Raw genomic sequence first — 21800 nt, 5'->3', positions numbered from 1 at the left:
AGTGGTGGGAAAAAGAAAAAGGACAGCACAGCGGGATTACTATCTTTTCCCCCCAGAATTTGGATAACTTCTGTTCATGCCTCTCTTCTAAGGAGGAGGGATAGTCGTCTCTTGCCCCAGGGCCTGTCCTCTCCTCCCAGGGCTTCCTCCGACCTTAGGGACGGTGACTAGGGTTTTAGCACAGATTCACTCATTTGTTCTTTCAACCAACAAATATTTACAGAACACCTGATCATGGAATGCTCCATGTGAATCAGAAGTTCTTGTCCTGAGGGTTTGGCAGGGGAGGAAAGGACTGTATGAATAATCGAGGTGAGAAAGTAACTGGGGTCACCAGACAAGAGTGCCCAGGCACTGGCAGGGAGGAGCAGGTCTGTGTGCCCTCCTGCTGACCTACAACCTCTGTGTCCCGGCCTCCCCCATAGAACTCGGGGGCCATTCTGTCTCCCTGTTGCTTTGGCTGTTTTCAGCTGGTAAGTTGATGGACTGTCCTGACCTGAGTGTTAAGGGGAGAGAAAATTTCTGAGGGGGAAGAGACGTTTTCTGAGTTAACCCTTGAGCAAAATCAAGAGCAGAGCGCCCCATTCCCTGGCCCCTCAGCAGGAGGAGGGATGCTGTGACCATCTGCCTAGTCGCGTGCCCCGCCTGTGACATGTGCCCGCCTTCCCCCGCCCCTACAGCGGGGCCCCTGCTGCCTGACCTGGCAGAGCAGTGAAGGGGAAAGAGGCCCCCAGAGTCTGTGGCCACAGTATCCTGCAGCAGACCCCAAGGCCATGGGGAAAGGAGGCAGCCAGGCCTGCAGAAGAGGAGACCCAGGTCTGAGGGAGGAGGCTTGGCCACATGGCTAGGAACCCCAGACCGTGTGTGTCTGACCACAGAGGCAGACGCTCCGCCTTGGGGTTTGGGGCCTGGAACAGGCCGTTCTCCCCACAGTTACCGCTCACATGGACCGCGGCAGCCTCTCCTGCGCCCGGCCCCCTCAGCTGCTGAGTCATGCTCCCCGGGGTTCACAGAGGCTCCGGTCCAAAGCCAGGCTGAGTCATTCGATGATGAATTGCGGAATTCTTTTTCAGGCTGTCACCGCAGCAGTGGTGGGCCCTGACTCCCACCCCCTGCTTCCCCACCAGGCCACTCAAAACATTGTCTCCTCCGCTGTCTTCTCTTCTCCGTCTTGCTCCCCCCGCCCCACCCCCCTGCAGTGAGCACTAGCCGCTGGGATGCTCAGAAGTATCTCTGAGTTTCCCTTCCTGTGTTAGATTCCAGTCCTATTATAGGGACAAGGGCCTGGTCTGTTAGCTCAGGAAGGAACCTCAGATCTCATTTCATTCGGCCGTCATTGACGAAGGAGAGAAGAGGAACATAGGCTTAGGATTCAGAGCTGGTTGGAAGGGCAGCTTCGGAGTCAGGATCCAAGAGCAAGCCTCGCCACCTTTGGTTTCCTTGTCTGTCAAATAATGCTAACGATTCCTACTCTGTAGGAGTTGAAGCTTCTGGAAGCCGATGGGTATGAAGCACAGGTGGGCGGGCACTCAGTAACTGCTATTCCATCTACTGTATTTGATGGGGAAGTCAGAGGTTGTGTGAGTTAGAAATAACAACTGGGGTGCCCGGGTGGCTTAGCCTGTTAAGCGTCTGACTTTGGCTCTGGTCGTGATCTCACGGTTGGTGAGTTTGAGCCCGGCGTCGGGCTTGCTGCTGTCAGCACAGATCCTCTGGCTCCCTCTCCCTCTGCCCTGCGCCCGCTGTCTCTCTCTCCCTCTCTCAAAAATAAGCAAACATTAAAAAAAGAGAGAGAGAGAACATCTGAGGTCTTTCCCCTTCTGGTTCAGCACAGCTGGGGGCAGGAGCTCCCTCAGGGGCTTTGGAGACTAGGTCAGAGCGGGTAGGTTTGGCGAGCAGGCACATGTTCCGCCCAGCCCTGCAGGGCCCACCATGCATGCTGGACGGTGCCCACAGCTGCTTGTTTGGTTCCTCCAAACCAGAAAACAAGCAGAGACCAGTGGGGGGCACAGCCACCCTGACCTGGGCCCCTTGCCTGCCCCCCACCCCACTTCCACGCAGTCATTCCCCACCTGAGTGTGCCCACATTCAGTCCTGCTGAGCCAGGTCACCGGCTGGCTCCCACCGAGGCCTAGCCTGTAAGACACCTCTGCCCAGAGGGCCCTCTGTCTATAGGTGGCAGTGGCCGGGACTAGGTGGGACCTCCTGCAGTGTCCCCAAGGGCGAGATGTTGGCATCTTTGGAGCTACAGCAGGGGTGGCCATGATACCTTTGCTCTCTGGGCTTTGGTGTTGACAGTTCCCCACAGCCATGAATCCATGTAAGAAAAGGTTCACATTTTTTCAGAAGAATTTATTACGAAACGGAAGAAAAATACAAAGTACACGAAGGAATGAAAGAGTTTACAACACAGATTCTTCAGCCCATGGCAACTAAAACTTTGCTGGGCTGACCCCATGGGTACTGAGGTCTCGGTTCCGTCTCCAACCCTGTCTCTTTTGGCTGCCGAGCTAACCGGTTCAAAGTTTCTCCAGAGACAAGTCAAGTTGTCCTTCCAAACCTCCTTCCTAATCGCCTCTTTATATGGTCCCAAAGATTCCTCACCTGGGGCTTCAGGTGAGGTCTTGCCTGATCCCACTGTACTACTCCACTCTCCTGTCAAAGGCGTCTATGGTCCCCAGAAAACCTGTTTTTGCTTCTGTCCTGATCCGTTTAATTAAGCTATATTCATGAACCAGTTGGGTAGGCTGGTTCTGTGGTCTTCAGTCAAACTACCTATTTTCCTAAGCTTGCATCTGCACTTGATCTTTCTCCTGCCAGGAACATCTTCCTGAGTGCCCGCTCTGGCAGTTCTCTGCCCCAGCTAGTCCAAAATCGCCTTCCCCTCTGCTGAAACGGACCTCTATGCCCTGTGTCCAATCTCCCACTCAATTTACAGGATAGCTATAGTGTCAGCTGACCTGCCACGGAGAGATGGTCAAACACCTTGGCCTCGGCAACCACCTATTGAATCCTGCCCAGCTCAGATCACTGACTTTACCGATTTCCTTGGAAGATTTCTGACTTCTCTCTCAGACCTCTGCCCCTTTGGAATTCTCCCTCTTAAGCATGTATTAGGTAACATGGCTTTATAGATATAGTAATTATAAGATTACAATGGAAGGGGAAGTTAGTCCCTTCCGAGTTACATTTTCTCTAAATTATCAAAAGATCAGGCCACGCTTGCCATTTTGAATTTTTCCTAAATGTCTATGGTTATCGGTCCTTAATTTGGCACAGCCTGGTTCTCAGCTGGCTTTTAGGAACAGCACTGAGTCTTAGCAAGCTGGCCATTGGTCCCTTCTGCTCCTACAATTACTGTTGTGTCTTACATATGGCTTCTTCAAATAAATGCGGCAAGGCAAAATATCTCCTCCAAAAGAGAAACAGGTAACAACTCTACCCAGACCTTCTTGAGCTTTGACCTCGTCAACATGTTCCTATAACATCCCCATTCAGGCTTGCACTGGCAGAACAGTCCATATGAAGTCAGTACAAGTTGGCTAAGCTTTTTCCTAACCCACACTTCGGATCTGAACTTCATGGTATGCAAAACACTTCTCTGTGCTTCTCACCCAGCACTCATGACAACCCTGTGAAGTGGGTATGTTGTGTATTTTACTGACAGAGAAATGGAGGTTCAGAGAGGTTAGGAAGCTAGCCAAGATCACACAGCTGTCTTGTGGAGGAGCCAGCACTCAACCTAGGTCTCTGCTACCTCATTCACTTCCCTTTAGACACAAAGACTACGAAAGAGGTTTTCTACCCACCCTCTCCCTACCGGGACGGCATGCTCCTTTCACCAGTATATGCACAACCTGGAAAGTTCCAAACACGAAATGGAATGAAAATTGTTACAAGCCCAATGTGGTGTGTGTGTGTGTGTGTGTGTGTGTGTGTGTGTGTGTGTAGGGGAGGGGTGTTGCATCTTTCATGATGTTCCTGATTTCTTCACATCTTTAGTTTAACCAAGAATTTTCTTTTGGTGCTGAGTGGGATTCCTAGGTCACGGGTAAGGTGATGGAGATTTTACCTCCATAGCACGCTCAATACTGTACTTCTCTTGCATTTCACGTTTTGCCAGTGTTCTGTGCCTTCCCACCCCTACCCCTCAACGAGGAAAAGTTAGTACTTCCGTCAGTCTTCCAATGCCTGGCTTCCCAGGATTCCTACAGCTTTCTGGAAAGCCAAGTGGTTCCCGCAGCTCTGAAGCATCTGTGGGATTCTCTTCTTGCGGCCAGATGGCGTTCCTGTGGTTCCAATGCAACCCTCAGAACGGCTCTGCTAACCTGAAGGTGTATGAGCCCCTAGAGCCTATGACCTCCCAGGTCCCCCTTCACACACAATCAAGTCACCCCAATCTCACCTCTTTTGTGACTCAGAGGAGGGCCACCCCCCAGGAGGCATATGGTGGACTGTGTCCCTAGTGCCCCCTACCAGAAATTTCTCACAAGCTTTTGGACAGCTTGGTTGGCTGGGGCTTAGACATCTGAGGTGGGAAACCTCTACAAGAGTCTTACCACTGTCTGTTCATTTCACAGACATTTATTGAGCACCTACCATGAGCCATCCCTGTGCTCACTCTGGAAATAGAGCTTGCAAAGCAGATGAGACACTGCCTGCCTCACCCCCACCCCCGTACAACTTACTCTATACTAGTTGGTTCTGTAGAAATACCACTTGGTTTCCAGTTGTTCTGAATTAGTTGGTAAACTCAATATGACCTTCCCCTGCTTTGTGGACACTCCACAATGATCTGATCACCCGAGAGGACTCTCCAACCTCTGCAGACAAGCCTCTGCTCCTCTGCTCTGCCCTTCCTCCCTGCCAGGCCCTGGCCAGCTGGGATTCTCCTCCAGACTCCTGCCTCTCCTTCAACTGGACAGTCTCGTTTATACCAACTGACACATTCATTTGCAAATCCAATAGCTATGCTCACACATCATTTCTAGAGGTGTATGTTTTTGAAGTAAATATTAAGCATATATGTTACCTAATGGTCAATAAGAACTGAAGTAGGAATGTGCATATATGAATGTGCATATATATGTACACGAAAGAACTCAGAACTCAGTCTCCCAAATCACTATTTACAAATGTTGAACATATTTCCACTCGGTAACTATTCAGACATACCTTGTTGCTATCATTAAGTGGTCATAATCCCAAATTCTTTCTCTCTCTCTCTTTTTGCTATGATTGCATCACATAACATATTCTTCTAAATAGTTTTCATAGTTGTCATACGTGAAGGCAATAGCTCATGGTCCGAACAGACCACAAGCTGCTTGGCTGTCCCTCACAGCCAAGCAGTTTCCAGTCGATGACTGTGACATACAAGACGGCCACAAATATCTCTGTGCAACTCCTTTCTTCCTCTTGAATTATTTTCCCAGAACGTATTCCCCAAAGTGAGATAACTTAGTCCTATGGTCATTTCTTTTTACCTTTGTCAACTATTGCCAAATTGTTCTCCAGAAAGCATCACACTTTATAATGCCAGCAGTCTACCTCCCTATGACGTATTTTTAATATATTTTTGGTGAATGCCAAGCGGTTGACTTTATTTTATAGTTTCCTAGTCCTGGCCTGTGTGCATTTCCTCCTGCGTACATCGCCTGATTGGTCTTTGAACCAAGTAGGTCTCTTGGTCACTGCTTGTACTGGAGGCTCAGCCCTTACTTGGACCAATTCTACATAATTTCCTCATCTTACTGGCTTTCCTTTCCTTTTCATTATTTTTTTGCTGTGTATACATTTCCAGGTTTTATATAATTGAATTTGTACACTTGACCTTGATGATTTCCCCCATTACTTCAACGGAATAAGCAACGACCTCTCCAGAAAAGGGTTTTCTTTTCCCTTGCACTTTCCCTCTGGACTTGTCCAAAATCCCTCTGGTCCCCCATGAACATTCCATTGTCCATGATCCCTAGATTAAGATTCCCTTTGGTCATCTCACGACAGCCCCAGGCTCAACACGTCCACCTCGGTTCTGGTGCTGCCATGGCCCGTGCAAGAGTGCAGTGGTCGCGGCTCACCTCTGGCAGAATTCCCTGTGGGTTTCATCCCTCCACCCAGCCCAGCCCCACAACTGACTTCTCAAGTTTTCCAGCTGGTTTGGCCCCACAGTCCAGCACCTGGCCTCCAGGGTTAGGGTAGGCTGTTTTTCCCACAGTAATGGCCCACCTGAAGGCAAACTCCTTCACCCTTTAGTTCTGCCAAACCCAAATTTTCTCGAAAGGAATCACACCGGGAAACTAAGGGGAACTAAAAATAAGACTCTAGGAAGTATAAAGACATCAAAGCAGAGATTATACATCCTATGTAGGTCTTGCCTTGGATTAGCCTGGTGGTGGGAGGGGAGACCCTGGGGTCTCCCCTCTCATACTCAGAACCCTGTGTTTTAGACTCCAACCCTTCTGTTGGCACATTCACCTCACGGACTTTGAGGTACACACCTCTTGGCCTCAGCTGGTGTCTGTACTTGGTCCCCCATAAAGCCCACCCTCAGAGAGATCTCTACGTCAGGACTGTGGCTGGTTCAAAATCCCAGACCTCTTCTGACCTGGTGTGTCCCTGCTTCCAGTCTGAGGGGAGCTGGGTTCTCAGCTCTCTTCTAGAAGGCACATGCCTGACATACCCCAAGCCCTTCTCGACTCGGAGGATTCCTTCTGCCAGCCTCGCCAAGACTCTCCCTGGGCCATCCCATCGGGAGTAGTTTTGAAGAACGCCAATCAGCACAAGCTTACGAATTTCAGAAACTTGACCTACAAGGGTGGCGACGGAAGCAGCAGTCACCCCCCAAAAGCAGGAGACACAGTTAGCTCTCGGCGCACTCCTCCCTTCCTCCCCTGCTTCTGAGAGCTGTGGTCACACCGCTGCCCTTGGTCCCATCCCCACAACACCCTGAAGAGGGGTTAGCAGTTTGGCACTTCACATTGAAAGGTTGCCAGCCCCTGCCTTCCAGAAAACACCCTCAGCCACCACATCCCATGGCGGCCTTGCCTCCCTCGTCCCCCCTATAGCCCCAGCACCCCCCCCCCATCCCTCCCCAGTCCCTCTCCTGTCCTAGCCCTTTAACTATCAGGAGAGCGGACCCGAAAGACATGAATGGTCCCGTTACTGAGAGACACGACCAGGTGCCTGCCGTCCACCATGGTGGTCACCCTAGGCTTTTCCAGGCCATGATAGGCCGTCAGGAAGTCGCCGAGCAGTGACCCCTTTGGATCCAGGATCACCACCTTGTTGACCTCGCGAAGGGTCAGGAAGATGTAGCCTTTCTTATCCACGGACACAGAGCCTGGCTGGCAGCCATGCAGGCCTGGCCCCCGGTACTCACCAATCACCTGACCCAGACCATCACAGACCACCACGCTGTTCTGCTGCCAGTCGGACCCCACAAAATTGCCCTGGGGGCTGGTGGTCAGGAACACCAGCGCCCGCAGGCCCCTGTTGGCCTTGCCCCCAGGGATGAACCGGGTGGCCAGGCTGCCTTCCATGTTGTACACTTCCACGTGGCCTGACACACTGACGGCCACGCGGTCCCCACTCGGCATGGCAGCCACAGCGTGGCTGGCCTGGGAGAGGCTCAGGGCCCGGCGCCACTGCACCTCACCATCAGGGCTGATGAGGTAGAGCCTCGCGCCGGCCGAGAAGGCCACTGCTCCCTGCAGGGCAGCCACGCTACATGGGGAGCAGCCCTCGGGGACGGGCACCGCGCCCTTGTAGTCGCCATTGAGGGAGAAGCGCTTCAGCGCCCTATTCTGCTCATCCGCCACCAGGATCTCCCGGGGGCCAAAGGGACAGAGCCCGGTGATGCGGGGAGACCGCTTGTCTCCTGGCATCCGCGTGGGGAAGCTGCAGGAGAAAATGGGCCTGGGGAGGAGGCCAGAGCCCTCCAGGTTCAGCCCAGGCACTGGGCTGGGCTCCCGGGAAACTGACTTGAGCCTGCCTTTGAACTTCCTCTTCTTGTTGGATCTGCCACCCCTCGGGGTCTGGGCTCCTTCATCTTCTAGGGGTGTCTGGGCTCTGCCCTCTTTTGGAGTCTGGGCTCCGTCTTCCTGGGGTGTCTTGGCTCTGTCCTCCTTTGGGGTCTGGGCTCCATCCTCCTGGGGTGTCTGGGCTCTGTTCTCCTTTGGGGTGCAAGCTCCAGCCCTACTCTGGGGCTGGATTCCACCGTGTCTCTCTGACTTGGCTCCATCCTCTCTCTGGCTCGAAGTTTCATCACCTCCCTGGCTTCCAGCTCCTTCTTGCCCACCGTCCTTCTGGGGCTGTTCCTCAAAGGAGAGCCCTAGCAGGCGGCAGTTCTTGTCCAGGAGCCCAGGATGGAACTCCAGCTGGGGCAGCAGGCGGGGGGATGGCCCTGGCATCCAGGGACAGCCCTGCAGCTGCCGGAGCCTCTGGGCAATCGCCCCTTCCAGAGAAAGTATCTCGGCCTCGCGACCCAAGCTGAGCACCCGACGGGCAAAGGCGGCCGCTGCCCTGGCCACCTGCTCCCGGCCCTCCAGCTCCTCCAGTCTCTCCCGAGCAGCCTCCTCAGCAGCCTCTACGTGGGCCCGTAGCTGCCCCAGCACCTCCTGCTTCTGGGCTAGTAGGGCCCGGAGGACCCCCTCGGCCACTTCCTCCACCTGCATTCCCACCCTAGCTGCCTGTTCCCGCAGCCGGGCCAAAGCTTCCTTTTCCGTCATCCGGGCGGCCTCAAGCTCCGCCAGGTTGCTGTCCACGCCTGCCAACAGCTCCTCCAGGCCTGGCCTGCGGGCGCGCACAGCCTCGGCCAGTGGCAGGCAGGGATGGTCCAGGTGGGGGTCCAGGCGGCACTCGCGGCACAGCAGCTGGGAGCAGGGCTGGCACAGGAAGCGCAGGGCCTCTCCCGGGTGCTGAGGGCACTGGGCCGCCTGGCGCTCCCGGGCCTCCTCGTCGTACCAGCCTGCCCGGTAGCCCACCAGGTCCACCACCCGGTGGGTGTGGGTCTGCCGAGTGCAGCGGTGCCCGTCAGCGCAGGCCTGGCACAGGTCGTCCGCGCAGTCCAGGCACCGGGCAGTGGCCGGCCCCCCCGTGCCGGCCCCCCCCATCAGGGGACACAGCGCGCAGGCTGGCTTCCCCGCGCGCAGGTCTCCGCCAGCCCGGGCCCTCACCAAATCCAGGAGCCCGTTGACAAAGAAGTTGGTCTTGAAGGCGGCCACGCCCGCCGGTGGCACGGGCACGGTCTCTCGGCACTCAGGGCATCGGAGGTGGCCTCCCTCGGCCAGCTGGGCCAGGCAGTCCTGGCAGTAGGTGTGCAGGCAGGGCAACGTTTTGGGTGCCCGAAGCTGCTCCAGGCATATTTTACAGGCCAGGAAGTCGCTGCTCAGGGCTTCCAGTAGGGAGGGTGAGGATCCCTGGGAAACCATGCTGCAAGGGAGAGGTCGGGGTCAGAGGGCAGAGGGTACCTCCACGTTGCCTCCAGCCTGCCAGCCTGCCTCTCCCCCCATCCCCAAGCCCCACCAGGGCTGAGGTCTCACCTGAATAGCCAGGAACGTCCTTCTGGTCTTCCAGGGCCTGTGGCCGCTTGCTCTTGAGCTAGGGAGCCGCCCCGCTCCGGGCATACATTCAGCAAATGCAAAAAAGTAAATGCTTCCTGCCTTGTACCTTGTGCCTAGTGCCCTGAGAAAGAACCAGACCAAGAAGCCCAGCCTTAGGGAGCTGTGTGATGATCAGCACCCCAGGGTTGACAGGCCTGTTGGCAAGCGTGGCGCTAGCCCTGTGTGAGTAGTCCTGAGGCCCTGCTGGGGACCGGTGCAGGGGTGGGGTGCAGGCAGAGAGGACATAGGAGAGGGTCCGGCTGCTCAGTCACCTCTACTTGTGGCAACTGGGGCAGGGTAAGGGGCCCCAACTCCTGTAGCCCCTCACACCTGTCTTCTAGACCCTGGGAACCGCATCAGGGGTCAAGGGGCCCCACTTCCTGCCCAATTACCCCTGGGAGGGTTCTGGAGCAGGTGGAAGTAAGGCTGTGGGGAGCAGGCGGCCTTGCTCTCCTTCTAGCTCTTAGACCTTGGGGTCACCGCAACCTGTGCCTCATCTCCTAGAGGCCTCTCTTTCTACCCGTCCTGCTGAAAGAGGCCTCAGCTTTCCTAGAAGCCTCTGAAGGGGAGTTGTGTGGACCCGTCTGTGACTCCCCCCCCCCCCCCAGATCCCAGCACAGTGGACGAAATCCTCCAGGAAGAGACTGCGGGAGGGGGGTGTTCCCCCAAACTTCTGGAGCGTGGGGTCGGGGAGGACAGGCCAGAGAGTGGGAGGAGGCCTTTCCCAGGTAAGCCTCAGGCCTCTGGCCCCGGAGTGGGGCGAGGTGGGGTGCTCCCTCCCACCCTCTCCTCTCCTCCCGCCTTCCGGGTCCCTCCCCTCCCCCTTCCTCTTCCTCCCGCTCCCTTCCCCCCACGCCTTCCAGCTCTTCCGTCATCCGCCCTGCTTACCGGGTCTGAGCTGACCTTGGGCTCCGGGACGGGGCGTGGGGGGCCCGGGGCCTGGAAGCCGCTGGGGCTGGGTGCCTGAAAGAGAAACAAAACTGAAAGTAATGGTACTTCTGCAACTTCCGTCCCCAGCCCGGGACACCGACTCGCACGGCCTCAGGCCCCGCCTTCTTCCCTACCCCAGGCCGGACCTCTTCCTCGGGAGGGGGGGGGCCTCCACCCTTGGCCGGCGCGGCCCTTGCTGCAGGCCGCGGGGCTCGGCGGGGCTCCCCAGGTCGCCCTGTGAGATCCAGCATCAGGATCCGCTCAGCCAGCTAAGTGTGTTTGCGGCACACGCAGAGGACCTGCCCGAGGACGCGTCCTCTGAGGGGAGAAATGAGAGCTCCTCCTCGGTTCAGAGCCATGTAACTAGAGCCCAGCCCTCGGGCCAGGCCTCCAGTGAGGCGGCACAGCTGCCAATCTAGTCCTAGGTGGGGCCCTGCACGCCTTAAACCTTTGCGAGCCAGGGGAGACGCAGAGGAACCAGATGAGTCCGCGAAGGCTTCCTGGAGGAGGCATCACTTGAGATGAGTTTGAAGGGCACAGAGGAGGTTGGGAGGAAGAACGCAGGGAAGAACATTTTGGGAATTGGGAACAGCAAATCGGTGGGCACAGAGGAATGAAATACCCCAACTCTCCCCAGTAGCACCAAGTATTTGGATGGTTTATGGGAAGGGACGTGTGTGGCGGCAGATGATGTTATAGAGTGACGCAGAGGCCATATCATAGAGGGCCTTATGGTGTACATGAAGGAGTCTGAGTTTTATCCAAGAAGTCAAAAGAAACCATTGAAGGATATTTTCCCCAATATCTTATGAAAAATTTGAAGCACAAAAAAGTTGAAGGAATTGCCACAAATACTCATATACCTACCACTTAGATTCTACAGTTGAGATATGAAAGTTGATTTCTTGAGTATCTATTCCTGTATGCATCCCTTGGTCCACAGTGATGGGCTTTCAGCAGGATGCTGAACCAAGGAGTGCTCACTCTGGCTGCAGGGTCCAGGTAAAAAGTGGAGAGGTTGGAGCAGACCCAGTGGCCGTAGGACCTAGCGGAGGGTGGAGGAGGATAGAATCCTTCAAGGAGCTATTGTTGACACCACAGCACTGATGACTCACCCTGGGGAGGGAGGTGAAGGAAGGAGGGCAGGCTTTGCGAGTCTGGAGGTGAGAAGGGAAGAGTGAGGCTGGTGACATCCAGGCTTGTGACCGTTCCACACTCTTCCAGTGTATCTGTGCTTTTGGTGAAGTCACTCAACAGTGTCCAAAGCAAGAAGAGCAGGGCTGAGGGGCTCCTGGGTGGCTCAGTCGGTTGAGTGTCCGACTTCAGCTCAGGTCATGATCTCACGGTTTGTGAGTTCAAGCCCCGCGTCGGGCTCTATGCTGACAGCTCAGAGCCTGGAGCCCACTTTGGATTCTGTGTCTCCCTCTCTCTCTGCCTCTCCCCCACTTATGCTCTGTCTCTCTCTCTCTCTCTCAAAAATAAATAAACGTTAAAAAAGTTTAATTAAAAAAATTACTTTAAGAAGAGGGCTGTGATGGCACTACGGGGACCAGACATTTCAGGGCAAGTGGGGGAGGGGCTGGGCGTGCAGGAGGTGAGAAGTAGTCACCAGAGAGCTAAGAGTGGAAATCCAAGGGAGGAAAGATCCTAGGAGCCACGCTAGGGAATGCTTCACTTCCAGAAGGTGGGGGTGATCAGTGCTGTTGAATGCTGCAGACCAGACAGTCCAGCCAAGTGAGGACAGAAGGACAGACTGATGCATGTGTGTCCACAAATGTATAGGCACACACCTGCACATGTGTATGGCCTTCGTGTGTGCTTCTTTGTGCACATTCAGGAATGATTGGTCAATGTCTACTGCGGCAAGAGAGCCTGCCACGCGCTATGGAAGATACAGAGATAGACAGGATATATTCCCCGCCCAAGATGAGTTTTCGATTTAACAGGGGAGGTGAGAGTGTACATGCTGCAATATGAGACAGCAAGGCAAATGTCAAAATAATCATCACAGTGGCTTCTTTTATTGGGTATTTTCCCTGAGCGTGGCATGGGGCATCGAAAACATAACCTGGTTTAATGCTCACTATAACCTGGTGACATAGGTACTGTTACTGCTCCATTTTACAGATGAGGACTCTGAGTTAAGAGAGAATAACTCTGTCACCCAAGGTCACATAAAGTGCTATGCCAACACAAGAGAGGGAGAGTTTGATTTCTCCCGGAATGGTGGAGGTGGTGTGGGAATCAGGAAGGCTTCATGCAGGAGGCGGCCTTCAGTGGCTGTCCTACCCTGTCTTCCCAAACATCGAACAATTACTTAAAATACCTATGGGGTCCAGGAAGATGGTTTCTTTCCCCGAGAAGACTCCTAAGCTAAGGGATAACTCACCTACAGCCAAGTGATAAGGGTTACCACAAAGACACGTATGGGGGCGGGGCATGTGGATTCTTACCAGATGCTGGGGGTCCCTTAAGATAACCCTAGGCAAGGAAGGCCTCTCACGGTGGTTGGTCTTATAGGACTGAAGCACAGGTGGCTGGAGGGAAGTAGCAGGAGATGGGGGTGGGCAGGCAGAACAAACTTAAAAATTACCTGTCGGGCCTCAAAGTAATGGGGAGCCATTTATGGGATTTTCATTAAGCAGGTTTGAACTTTGTTCTGTAGGTATTTGGGGAGTGTGAGCTGAGCACAGGTTTTAAGCTTAATTTATACAAATAATAAGGATTATTTATTTTTAATGTTTATTTTTGAGAGAGAGAGAGGGAGAGACAGAGTGCAAGTGGGTAGGGGAGGGGGCAGAGAGAGAGAGGGAGACAGAACTGAGCTGTTAGCACAGAGCCTGATCCAGGGCTTGAACCCACCAACTGTGAAATCATAACTTGAGCTGTAGTTGGACACTTAACCGACTGAGCCACCTAGGCACTCCAATTGTTTAAAGTTTAGGGGCACCTGGGTGGCTCGGTGGATTAAGTGTCCAACTCTTGATTTTGGCTCAGGTCATGATCTTACAGTAAGATCGAGCCCCACATCGGGCTCTGTACTGATAGCACAGAGCCTGCTTGAGATTCTCTGTCTCCCCTTCTCTCTCAATCCCTCCCCTTTTTGCTTTGTCTCAAAATAAATAAACATGAAAAGTTTTTAAAAAATAAAGTTTAAAACATTCCTATCATCATTGTAACAAAATAAAACATTCCTATCATTGTAACAAAATAACCTTTTCCTGTGTTTATTTCTTTTGGTCTCTGTTTTAGGAATATATGTTACATAGTTGTATTTATAGTGTGCTTATATTTTTGTTTACTTACCTAACTTAATATTGTATTAGCGTTTTCTGTGTTTCTTTTTTTACTTTTTTAAATTTTTATTTATTTTTTTAATATGAAATTTATTGTCACATTGGTTTCCATACAACACCCAGTGCTCATCCCAACAGGTGCCCTCCTCAATGCCCATCACCCACTTTCCCCTCCCTCCCACCCCCCATCAACCCTCAGTTTATTCCCAGTTTTTAAGAGTCTGTTATGGTTTGGCTCTCTCCCTCTCTTAACTTTTTTTTTTCCTTCACCTCCCCCATGGTGTTCTGTTAAGTTTCTCAGGATCCACATAAGAGTGAAAACATATGGTATCTGTCTTTCTCTGTATGACTTACTTCACTTAGCATAACACTCCAGTTCCATCCACATTGCTACAAAAGGCCATATTTCATTCTTTCTCATTGCCAAGTAGTATTCCATTGTATATATAAACCACAACTTCTTTATCCATTCATCAATTGATGGACATTTAGGCTCTTTCCATAATTTGGCTATTGTTGAAAGTGCTGCTATAAACATTGGGGTACAAGTGCCCCTGTGCATCAGCACTCCTGTATCCCTTGGGTAAATTCCTAGCAGTGCTACAACTGGGTCATAGGGTAGGTCTATTTTTAATTTTTTGAGGAACCTCCACACTGTTTTCCAGAGCGGTTGCACCAGTTTGCATTTCCACCAACAGTGCAAGAGGGTTCTCGTTTCTCCACATCCTCTCCAGCATCTGTAGTCTCCTGATTTGTTCATTTTAGCCACTCTGACTGGTGTGAGGTGGTATCTCAGTGTGGTTTTGATTTGTATTTCCCTGATGAGCAGTGACGTTGAACATCTTTTCATGCGCCTGTTGGCCATCTGGGTGTCTTCTTTAGAAAAGTGTCTATTCATGTCTTCTGCCCATTTCTTCACTGGATTATTTGTTTTTCGGGTGTGGAGTTTGGTGAGTTCTTTATATATTTTGGATACTAGCCCTTTGTCCAATATGTCATTTGCAAATATCTTTTCCCATTCTATTGGTTGCCTTTTAGTTTTGTTGATTGTTTCCTTTGCAGCGCAGAAGCTTTTTATCTTGATGAAGTCCCAATAGTTCATTTTTGCTTTTAAGTCCCTTGCCTTTGGAGATGTGTCAAGTAAGAAATTGCCGAGGCTGAGGTCAGAGACGTTTTTTCCTGCTTTCTCCTCTAGGGTTTTAATGGTTTCCTGTCTCACATTCTGGTCCTTCATCCATTTTGAGTTTATTTTTGTCAGTGGTGTAAGAAAGTGATCTAGATTCATCCTTCTGCATGTTGCTGTCCAGTTCTCCCAGCACTATTTGTTAAAGAGACTGTCTTTTTTCCATTGGATATTCTTTCCTGCTTTGTCAAAGATTAGTTGGCCATACTTTTGTGGGTCCAATTCTGGAGTCTCTATTCTATTCCATTGGTCTATGTGTTTTTGTGCCAATACCATGCTGTCTTGATGATTACAGCTTTGTAGTAGAGGCTAAAGTCTGGGATCGTGATACCTCCTGCTTTGGTTTTCTTCTTCAATATTACTTTGGCTATTTGGGGTCTTTTGTGGTTCCATACAAATTTTAGGATTGCTTGTTCTAGCTTCGAGAAGAATGCTGGTGCAATTTTGATTGGGATTGCATTGAATGTGTAGATTGCTTTGGGTAGTATTGACATTTTAACAATATTTGTTCTTCCAGTCCATGAGCATGGACTATTTTTTCATTTCTTTGTATCTTCTTCAATTTCCTTCATAAGCTTTCTATAGTTTTCAGCATATTGATCTTTTACATCTTTGGTTAGATTTATTCCTAGGTATTTTATGTGTTTCTTTTTTTTTTTTTTAATGTTTATTTATTTTTGAGAGAGAGAGACAGAGTACAAGCGGGGGAGGGTCAGAGAGAGAGGGAGACACAGAATCTGAAGCAGGCTCCAGGCTCTGAGGTGTCAGCACAAAGCCCCACGCAGGGCTCGAACACATGAATGTGAGATCATGACCTGAGCTGAAGTTAGATGGTCAACTGACTGAGCTACGCAGGCGCCATTCTGTGTGTTTCTACACGTTCTTCATAGCTATGATTGTTAATGGCTGCATAAGTTGTATGCCGTAATTTACTTAACTATTTAGTAATATGCTGATAAGCCAGCTTTCCCCCCTTACCAGTTTCCATGATGTAAATAATAGTGTAAATATTCCCATCATGGCTGATTTCATGCTAACGATAATTTAACAACTGGCTGCAAAATTCCTAAAATTTAACAATGAGCTTTCAGGAGCCAGTCCTCCTGGGAAGATTTTAGAATCTTCTCTTTGTCCCTAGTGTTCTGAATTTCACAGTGAGTTTTTCATGCTGAGCATTTAGTGGGCTCTTTAAATCTCAAGGCACGTTTTCCTTCAGGTCTGGGAAATTCTCCTGTGTTGTTGGTGATTCTCTCCCCTAAGATTTCCCCCTCTGGAAATCATTCAGATGCTGGATCTCCCGGATGGGTCCTCCAATTGTATCTTTTCTCCCATTTTCCATTTCTCTCTCTTTTGGGGAAATTTCTTCAACCTAAGCCTTCTAACTATTGTGTTTTTCTTTTCTTTTTTTTTTTTTTTTTCAACGTTTATTTATTTTTGGGACAGAGAGAGACAGAGCATGAACGGGGGAGGGGCAGGGAGAGAGGGAGACACAGAATCGGAAACAGGCTCCAGGCTCTGAGCCATCAGCCCAGAGCCTGACGCGGGGCTCGAACTCGCGGACCGCGAGATCGTGACCTGGCTGAAGTCGGACGCTTAACCGACTGCGCCACCCAGGCGCACCACTATTGTGTTTTTCAAATCTGCTGTCACTGTTTTAATTTGTGAACATCCTAATTTTTTTTGTATCCTGTTTTTACTGCACAGATCCATCTGGTATCTTCTCCTATCTTTCTGAGGACAGGAATGTGTTGGGGTGAGCGTGTGTGTGTGTGTGTGTGTGTGTGTGTGTGTGTGTGTTCTTACTTTGCGTGGTTTCTGTTTACCGCCCCGCCCCAAGTTATTGTTTCTTCTTTCCTTTCCTCCTACACCTTCCCTTCCTCCCTCTCCCTGTGCCACCTCTCCCTCCCTCCCTTCCTTCCTCTTTTTTTCAGTGACTGTACTACTTATTATTTTATATTTTAAAGTTAGCACTCTGAGGTATAATTTACACACAGTAAAAATCACCCATTTAAGTGTATGGTTCGGTGAGTTTCGACAAATGTATATCATTAAGAATTACCAATGCAATATAACAATTGCATTGTTCATTGCATTGTGCATTGTACAATATAACAATAAGGAAGTTGACATCGGGGACAATACTATTAACTATAGACCTTATTGACTTCTCACCGTGTGTGTGTTGTATATAATTCTGTGCAGAATCAACATGCAGAACTGTCCCATCAACACAAAGAAACTCCCCCCATCCCTAACTCCCGCAGCTGGTGAGCTATTGTCCCCCTTCTCTGTAATTTTGCCATTTCAAGAACATTACATAAATGAAATCACAAAGTATGAAACCTCTGGATTGGGACAATCCACCCAAGTTATTATGTACATGTTGGTAGTTCATTCCTTTTATTGCAGGGTAATGGTTCATTGTTTGGGTGTTCCACAGTTTATCCATTCTGATGTTGGAAGACATTCAGATGGTTTCCAGTTTGGGTTATTACAAATACAGCTACTAAAACCATTTCTATACTGGTTTTGGTGTGAATCTAAGTTTTCATGTTTCTGGGATAAATGCTTAGAAGTATGATTTCTCAGGGGCACCTGGGTGGCTCAGTCCGTTAAGCATCTGACTCTTGATTTCAGCTTAGGTCATAATCTCATGGTTTGTGAGATCAAGCCCCATGTCAGGCTCTGTATTGACAGCATGGAGCCTGCTTGGGATTCTCTCTGTCCCTCTCTCAGCCTCTCCCCCCACCCCGACTTAAAAATAAATAAACATTAAAAAAAAGAAGTATGATTTCTCAGTTTTATGATAGGTGTATGTTTAATTTTACAAGAAGTGCCAAACTATTTTACAAGAGTGGTTGTACCATTTTACCTTCCCATCAGGAAAGTACACAAGATTCAGTTTCTCCACATCATCGCCAGCATTTAGTATAGTCCGATTTCTTTATTTTATTTCTAGTAGGTGTGATAGCATCATCATCATCATCATCATCATCATCATCGTTTTTGCTTGCAGTTCCCTCATGGCTAATGATGTTGACCATCTTTTCTCATGCTGATCTGTATATCTTCTGTGGTGAAATGTCTGTTCTTTTGCCATTTTTTTAAGTGAATTTTTTAAATTATTGTTGAGTTTCAAGAGTTCTTTATATATTCTAGGCACAAGTCATCAGTCAGATTTGTGATTTACAAATATTTTTGCCCGGTCTGTAGTAGCTTATATTTTCATCCTATTCACAATACTTTTTGCAGGAGAAAGTATTTAATTTTGATGAGTCCACTTTACCAATGGGTCATGCTTTGGCATGATTTTCTCTTATGTTTTCTTCTCGAAGTTTTATAGCTAAAACATTTACATTTCAGTCTTTAATCTGTTTTTAATTATTTTTTATTTTTTAAAAGTTTATTTATTTTGAGAGAGAGAGAGAGAGCAAGCAGGGGAGGGGCAGAGAGAGAGAGAGAGAGAGAGAGAGAGAGAGAGAGAGAGAGAGAATCCCAAGCAGACTCTGCACAATCAGCACAGAGCCTGATGCAGGGAACCGTGAGATTATGACCTGAGCTGAAACCTAGAATCAGACACTTAACTAACCGAGCCACCCAGGTGCCCCTAATTAATTTTTGTATATGTTATGAGATAAGCATTCCTTGTTTGTTTGTATGGTTTTCTCACTGTTCCACCACTCTTTGTTGAAAAGCCATTCTTTCCCCTTTTAATTTTTTTGGAGCTTTTGTCAAAAATCAATTGACTATAAATATAAATATTCTGGACTTTCCATTCTATTCCATGTTCCACATGTTTATCATTATGTCAATGCCATGCTATCCTGATTACCACAGCTTCATAGGAGGCTATGAAATCAGGTAGAGTGAGTTCCCAAACTTTGTTCTGCTTTTCCAGAACTATTTTGGCAATTCTGGGTCTTTTGCATTTCCATATAAATTTTAGGATCAGCTTGCCAATTACTAAAAAAAAAAAAAAAAAAAAAAAAAAAGCTTTCTGGGATTTTGATAGGGATTCCATTGAGTCTATAGATAAATTTGGAAATAATTACCATCTTAATACTTTTGAGTCTCCTAATCCATGAACATGGTATATATCTCTCCATTTGTCCTTTAAATTGCTCAGTAGCTTTTCCAGTTTTCACTGTGCAGGTCTTGCACTTCTCTTGCTAAATTTGTTCTTAAGTATTTTATTCTTTCTGATGCTTTTGGGAGTGGAATTGTTTTTTTAAATCTTATTTTTGATTGTTTATTGCTAGTTTATGGAAATATTACTGGCTTTTATATTTTGATCTAGGATCATATGACCTTGCTAAACTCACTTATTAGTTATGATAGTTTTTTTTCTTTTTATAAGTTTCTTAGGATTTTCTACATAAAAGGCCATGTCATTTATGAATAAAGACAATTTCATTTCTTCCTTAGATCCATTTCTGTTCTTTATTTTTTCTTTTCTTTTCTTTCTTTCTCTCTCTCTCTCTCTTTTTCTTTCTTTCTTTTTTTTTTTTTTTAGAGAGAGAGTGCAAACAGGGAAGGGACAAAGAGAGAGGGAGAGAAAGAATCCCAAGCAGGCTCCACAGTGATAGCAGTGTGGGGCTTGAACCCATGAATCATGAGATCATGACCTGAGCCAAAACCAAGAGTCAGACACTTAACTGACTGAACCATACAGGCACCCCTGGATCCATTTCTTCAAAAGTAATATGTATACTTCGGGCATGGAGCCTGCTTGAGATTCTCTCTCCCACTGCCCCTCTCTCTCTTAAAAAAAAAAATGAAGACATACAGATTACTTTAAAAAAATTGTTTAAGCTTTTATTTATTTATTTTAGAAAGACAGAGAGAGAGAGAGAGAGCACAAGCAGGGGAAGGGCAGAGAGAGAGAGAGACACAGAATCTGAAGCAGGCTCCAGGCTCTGAGCTGTCAGCACAAAGCCCCACACGGGGCTCAAACTCATGAACTGTGAGACCATGACCTGAGCCGAAGTCAAATGCTCAACTGACTGAGCTGCTCAGTTGCCCCCGATTACTTTTTTTTTAAGTTTATTTATTTATTCTGAGAGAGAGAGAGAAAGCATATGTGAGTGGGGGAGGGGCAGAGAGGAGAGAGGGAGAGTGTACCAAGCAGTCTCTGTACTGAGCGTGGTATGTATGTGTTTAATTTTTTTCTTTCCTTTTTGAACTGGATAGAATCTACAGAAAATGTTGAATAAGAGTGGTAAAAGCAGACATTCTTGTCTTGCTCCTGGCTATGTGGGTGAGCAGTCAGTCTTTCATCATTAGGTGTGACATTAGCTGTGTATTTTTTTTTTATTAATTTTTTTAACGTTTATTTATTTTTTTGAGACAGAGAGAGACAGGGCATGAACAGGGGAGGAGCAGAGAGAGAGGGAGACACAGAATCCGAAACAGGCTCCAGGCTCTGAGCTGTCAGCACAGAGCCCGACGCGGGGCTCGAACTCACGGACTGTGAGATCATGACCTGAGCCGAAGTCGGACGCTTAACCGACCAAGCCACCCAGGTGCCCCTTAGCTGTGTATTTTTTGTTCCTAGTTTATTGAGAATTTTTGAAGGTTTTTTTAAAATCATAAATGAGAATTGGATTTTCCAAATTCTTTTTTTGCATCAGTTGAGATAATCATGCATTTTTCCTTTGTTCTATTAGTGTGATACATTACATTATTTTATTTTTAGACTTAAAGCAATGTTACATTCCTAGAATGAACTCCATTTAGTCATAGTGTATAATCCTGTTTCTATGTTACTGGATACAGTTTGAAAATGTTTTGTTTAAAATTTTTGTGTCTAGGGGCACCTGGCTGGCTCAGTCGGAAGAGCATGGGACTCCTGATCTTGGGGTTGTGAGTTCAAGTCCCACACTGGGTGTCGGGATTACTAAAAACAAATAAATAAAAACTAAAAAAAAAATTATGTCTATGTTCATGGGTCATATTGGCCTGTTATTTTATTGTCTTGCCATGTCTTTGTTTGGCTTTGATATTGGGATAATATGAAACTTATAAAATAAGTTGGCAAGTGTTCCCTTCTCCTCTGTTTCCTGAAAGAGTTTATATAGAATTAATATTGGAGCACCTGGGTGGCTGTCAGTTGGGCATCCAACTTCTGCTCAGGTCATGAACTCATGGTTCGTGAGTTCAAGCCCCATGTTGGGCTCTGTGCTGACAGCTCAGATCCTGGAGCCTGCTTTGGATTCTGTGTTTCCCCCTCTCTCTGCCCCTCCCCCACTCATGCTCTGTCTTTCTCTCCTTCTTTCAAAAATAAATAAACATTAAAAAAATTTTTTTAAAGAATTAACATTATTTCTTCCCTAAAAGTTTGATAAATTCATTGGTGAAGCCATCTAGGCCTGAACTTTGTGGAAAAGTTTTTAAATTATTCATTCATTTTTTTTACAGTATTGGTCAATTCAGATTTTATCCCCCCCCCATTTTTTTTAAGTTTATTTATTTATTTTGTGAGAGAGTATGAGCAGGGGAGGGGCAGAGAGAGAGGGAGAGAGAGAATCCCAAGCAGGATCTGTGCTGTCAGCACAGAGTCAGACTCAGGGCTCAATCCTGTGAACCGTGAGATCATGACCTGAGCCGAAATAAAGAGTTGGACGCTTATCCAACTGAGCCACTCAGGCACCACCCCCCGCCCAGATTTTCTTAATAGAGTCAATTAGGTGGTGTTAATAGGAATTTGTCCATTTCATCTAAGTTGCTTAATTTGTTGACATAAAACTCTTTATAATAATCCCTATACTCCTTTTGATTATTTAGGATCTG

The 21800-nt window shown here is 48.4% G+C and overlaps 1 protein-coding gene across 4 annotated transcripts; it reads right to left on the bottom strand.

The window, feature by feature from the left end:
* Positions 1-2331: 2331 nt before the first annotated feature.
* Positions 2332-11151, bottom strand: TRIM56 (tripartite motif containing 56). 4 transcript variants are annotated; one of them, XM_045048068.1, is made up of 4 exons: positions 10981-11151; positions 10491-10565; positions 9543-9684; positions 2332-9432 (listed from the first exon to the last, which is right to left on the bottom strand). In XM_045048068.1, exon 4 carries the CDS (start codon positions 9429-9431, stop codon positions 7119-7121), a length of 2313 nt encoding a protein of 770 aa, XP_044904003.1. In that variant the 5' UTR covers position 9432; positions 9543-9684; positions 10491-10565; positions 10981-11151; the 3' UTR covers positions 2332-7118. The 4 variants fall into 4 exon arrangements, with proteins under 4 accessions (XP_044904003.1, XP_044904004.1, XP_019676085.2 ...); XM_045048069.1 differs by lacking the exon at positions 10981-11151 and adding an exon at positions 10667-10920 and having other exon boundaries at positions 10506-10565; XM_019820526.3 differs by lacking the exon at positions 10981-11151 and adding an exon at positions 10667-10919.
* Positions 11152-21800: the final 10649 nt, after the last annotated feature.

The sequence above is a fragment of the Felis catus genome, chromosome E3, assembly GCF_018350175.1.
Source record: "Felis catus isolate Fca126 chromosome E3, F.catus_Fca126_mat1.0, whole genome shotgun sequence".
Taxonomy (NCBI): domain Eukaryota; kingdom Metazoa; phylum Chordata; class Mammalia; order Carnivora; family Felidae; genus Felis; species Felis catus.
Note: the sequence above shows the minus strand (reverse complement) of the source record. Positions and strands in the feature narration are given on the sequence as shown.